The 3,605-nt window shown below is 56.1% G+C and overlaps 2 protein-coding genes across 2 annotated transcripts in view; both read right to left on the bottom strand.

The window, feature by feature from the left end:
- Positions 1–2,982, bottom strand: part of ZFP36L1 (ZFP36 like 1 zinc finger CCCH-type) — a gene marked incomplete in the record, with an annotated part of 5,234 nt that extends 2,252 nt beyond the window's left edge. Inside the window, 2 exon segments of the mRNA XM_014591703.2 lie at positions 13–246; positions 2,686–2,982. Of these exon segments, the coding sequence (XP_014447189.1) occupies positions 13–246; positions 2,686–2,742 (291 nt within the window).
- A 61-nt stretch (positions 2,983–3,043) lies between these two features.
- Positions 3,044–3,605, bottom strand: part of LOC114009726 (uncharacterized) — a 2,812-nt gene continuing 2,250 nt past the window's right edge. Inside the window, exon 5 of the mRNA XM_027775866.1 lies at positions 3,044–3,377. Coding sequence (XP_027631667.1) covers positions 3,044–3,377 — 334 coding nt within the window. The remainder of the gene's footprint in view (positions 3,378–3,605) is intronic.

The raw sequence follows: 3,605 nt of genomic DNA, 5'->3' as shown, positions 1-3,605 counted from the left end.
GGGTGCGACCACCCGCTCGCCTCCTTCCGAGAAAGAGCGGTCTCGGAAGCGGCTGTCCCGAGAACTCAGAGCTGGGGCTGGCTCCCCCTTGAGGCTGCTGAGAAGCTGGTTCTGGTGGAACTTGGAGCTGGGCAGGGTGACCGAGTGCCTCCGAGGGAAGCCCCCACCAGCAGGGGTGCCCACTGCCTTCCTGTCCAGCAGGCAGCCCCCTGCGCTGGGAGGGCTGTAGTTGAGCATCTTGTTACCCTGGAGGGAAGAGGGAGAAGAGACAGGAAGGTTAGTGACATCCACCAGGCCTGAGAAGGGAACCCACCAAGAGTAGCCCCATCCCTAGTCAGAAACACCTAGTCTCTCAAATGAACCGTCTCTGCCTGCAGAGATGGTTCTTTCTGCAGTAGACCATCTACCAAGGTTTATTCGGAACCGTGCATAAGAAACCACAAAATTCCGGCCTGGGCGACACATTATTTTATGTACACATCTTGCTCCAGACTAAACCCCACGGCCTCTGTCCCTCAAGTATCACTTTTATCTGTACCATTCAACTTCTCCTCCCAGATAGATACTTGAGCTCAAAATATCTCATACAACTAGGAACTCTCCAGACTGCCCTGCCCCTGAGAAAAAAACAGGTAAGCTCAAAGACTAAATTCCCTCTGAATCAACCCCTGCCTAACTGATTACCCCTCATCCTCACGATCCTCCTTCTCAAGTGTTGCCTTCCTTTGGCAACAGGTTTGCAGACTGCTGTATCTCCCTCTGGAGAGGGGGCGGGGGGAGGTGGGGAGGCCAGGGGCTCAGGAGAAGGACATGGGTGGGGGGCTGGGGTTGGGAAGCCAGGGATGTGACTCTTGAAAGTAGAACTCACTGCCCCGCAATCCTGAAAGGGGTACTTTCCACAGTGATCTCCACTATTCCCCATCCGCCCCACCCCCTTCCCGAGGAAGATGCCTTTGCAATTAGTCTTCTGGCTGCAAGAGCAGGTTTGGATAAGAGCACCAGTGTTTAATCTTTAACACAAAACTGCAGGTGGGAAGGAAAAGGAAAGCACCAACGCCCCCCGCGTGCGCATGCGGGCGCGCGCGCGCGCACACACACACACACACACACATACATACATACACACACACCTCCCAGTCTGCAGCTGATGAAGGGGGGAGGGGGGGCAGAGCCACCATAGGCAAGTTTCTGTTCCACTGAGGACCCTGGTCACCTGCCCAAATTGTATCCGAGATTTAGAAAGGGTGCAGGCTAGAAACCAAAGAGTTGGCTCCCAGACCATGTGGGTGTCACTGTACAAATTCTAAAGTTGGTCCCTTAGGATCAGCGGCGGGGGATCGGGAATCTGTAACCGCAACCACCCCACCGAGCGGATTACAGGAACCCAGTCGAGAGCCGGTTCCCCAAAATGAGGTTCTTTTAAAAAGTCCTGCGGGGGGAGGGGGCGAAAGAATGAGAACTAGATCAAAGAGCGGGTGAGCCCGGCCGGGAACGAAGCGCGCCGGAAAGCTCAGGCAGCCGCGAGGACAAGTGGAGTTTGGGAAAGCGCAGGGGGCGAAGAAAGCTGAAAACGCAAACTTTTCTGCTGTTGCTCTTCAGCTCCTCGGCCTCCCTGCACCCCAACCCTGCAGCCCTGGGGCCCTGGCAGCTGCGCCGACAGGAGCAGCAAGCTGGGAAAATAGAGCAACATGACCCGACGTGTTTAAGAGAAGGCACAACACTTTAGCAATTAAAAGTAGCCCAGCAGCTTCACCCTTTCAAATTGGGGGGAGGGGATTGGAAAGAAATGTAATAACGTCCATAGGCTTTTGCTATGTACCTTTAAACTGTGCTCCTCAAACATCCCTGGTTTAAAGCGCGGTTTTTTTTTTTTTTCCAACACCCGGATTTACAGAGGCCCCAATTAAATCCTTACTCTCGGGAACCCTTAATCTCAGCATTTTGTCGCCCCCCTGTCCGACAAGCCGTGGTGCCTCGCAACACAGAGAAGCGAGTCAACCTGAAGTCCGCCTGCACCCCAAAGTTTGCAGCACGGTCGGTTATCGCCGGAGGAAGCCCAGCCGAGCTGGGACCCGTACAAGTCCCACTGCAAACTCGTTTTGCAACATCTTTTTGAATCACAACTCCTGGTATTTTTCTTCCTCGCGGTTCCCAGCTCCTCCAAAGCAGAGAGGGAACCCTCCCAGCAAAACATCGTTCCAAGACTCACTTCCTCGAGGGACCTCCCCCCTGTCTGAAACCCTCGGGCCGGCAGTGCTGCTGAATAGACTCGAACCCCTCCCGGCGGAGCAGAGACCCACAGCGCACCGGGAAACCCAGCATGCCAGCGAACCCCGGCTCAGACAGCGCCAAAGAATCACCCAAAACTTGCCTGGATCCAGGCACGCCCCAGAGTCCCCGGGGAAGCCCTGCCACGCAAACTTCGCCCCCCAAAACTCTGGCGTCTCGATTCACACATGTAACCCGCGGTCAGGAACTGCTGAAACTTGAATGGTGGGAGGGCAGGGCCAAATTCCTTCAAACTTGTGGGAACTGTGAGCGGAGCAATGAGCTGTCCCGCTTCCCCGTGATTTCCAAGACACAAACTTCTGGGAGGTTTTTTGGTTTTTTTTTTTTCTGTTTTTTGGGTTTTTTTACGAAAAAAGGAAAAAGACACAGCAAAGCAAACGCTCCACCCCACTTTACCTTGCATAAAACTTCGCTCAAGTCGAAGATGGTGGCAGACACGAGTGTGGTGGTCATCGTGGGCGCTTGCACGGGGCTGGGACGAGGAACTGGTGTGTCGCGAAGGTCCCGGTGCGGGGAAGGCGCAGCCTCCGGCTCTCCGGTCTGGAGTCCCACACGCCTGCTCCCGGCGCCCCTCGCCTTTCTGACTCTCCCGGGCTGCGGCGCGCAAAGCCCAATTTATAAAGTTTCAGTATTGGTGGGCAGGGGAGAGGAGGAGCTTTAAACTTATTTAAATGAGGAAGAGGAGGTAGAAAAAAAGTTGATTGACACTGAGGTTGAATCAGCCATGCGGTGAGCCGCGCGCAACTTTTTTTTCTTAAAGAGGAAAAGTTTCGAGCTTTGCTACCCGAAGCTTCGGGAGCCCCTCTCTCCCGCTGCGCGCCGAGCGGAGGGGGAGGGGCACCCCCTTTGTCACCCTACGAGCGCGGCTCTGTGACATCACTCCTTCCACCCCTTCGGGGTTCTTGTTGTGTTGTTGTTGTTTGTCGGGCAGGAAGGCGGGCTTGACTTTCTCTTTTAGCGAGCGGGAGCAGAAGCCCTTCCTTCGCGCCGGGGCTGCGGTTTCCATCTTGAGCTGGTCTCCTACGAAACTTCCCCAAGGGCCCGCACTACTTCGCTTTTCCCGACCCCTCTCCCGCACCCGCTCTCCCCTGCAAACCCCGCAGGGCGAGGAGGTGGGAAATTCTGGACGCACACAACCCTGAAGCCTGGGGCTTTGCGTATTTTTCAGCGGGACAGGGGCGGGGGGGACTTTTTCTCCGGAGGACTCGGCGGGGCGGGGGCGAACGCAGCACAACTTACTGCACCGCACGCGTCTACACTCGCGCTGGCTTCGCAGGGGCGCTCTCCCAGTATCGGCGGGGAAGGGGGGGGGGGCC

The sequence above is a fragment of the Tupaia chinensis genome, unplaced genomic scaffold (assembly GCF_000334495.1).
Source record: "Tupaia chinensis unplaced genomic scaffold, TupChi_1.0 Scaffold000609_1, whole genome shotgun sequence".
Taxonomy (NCBI): Eukaryota; Metazoa; Chordata; class Mammalia; order Scandentia; family Tupaiidae; genus Tupaia; species Tupaia belangeri.
This window is presented reverse-complemented; position numbering and strand designations above follow the sequence as displayed.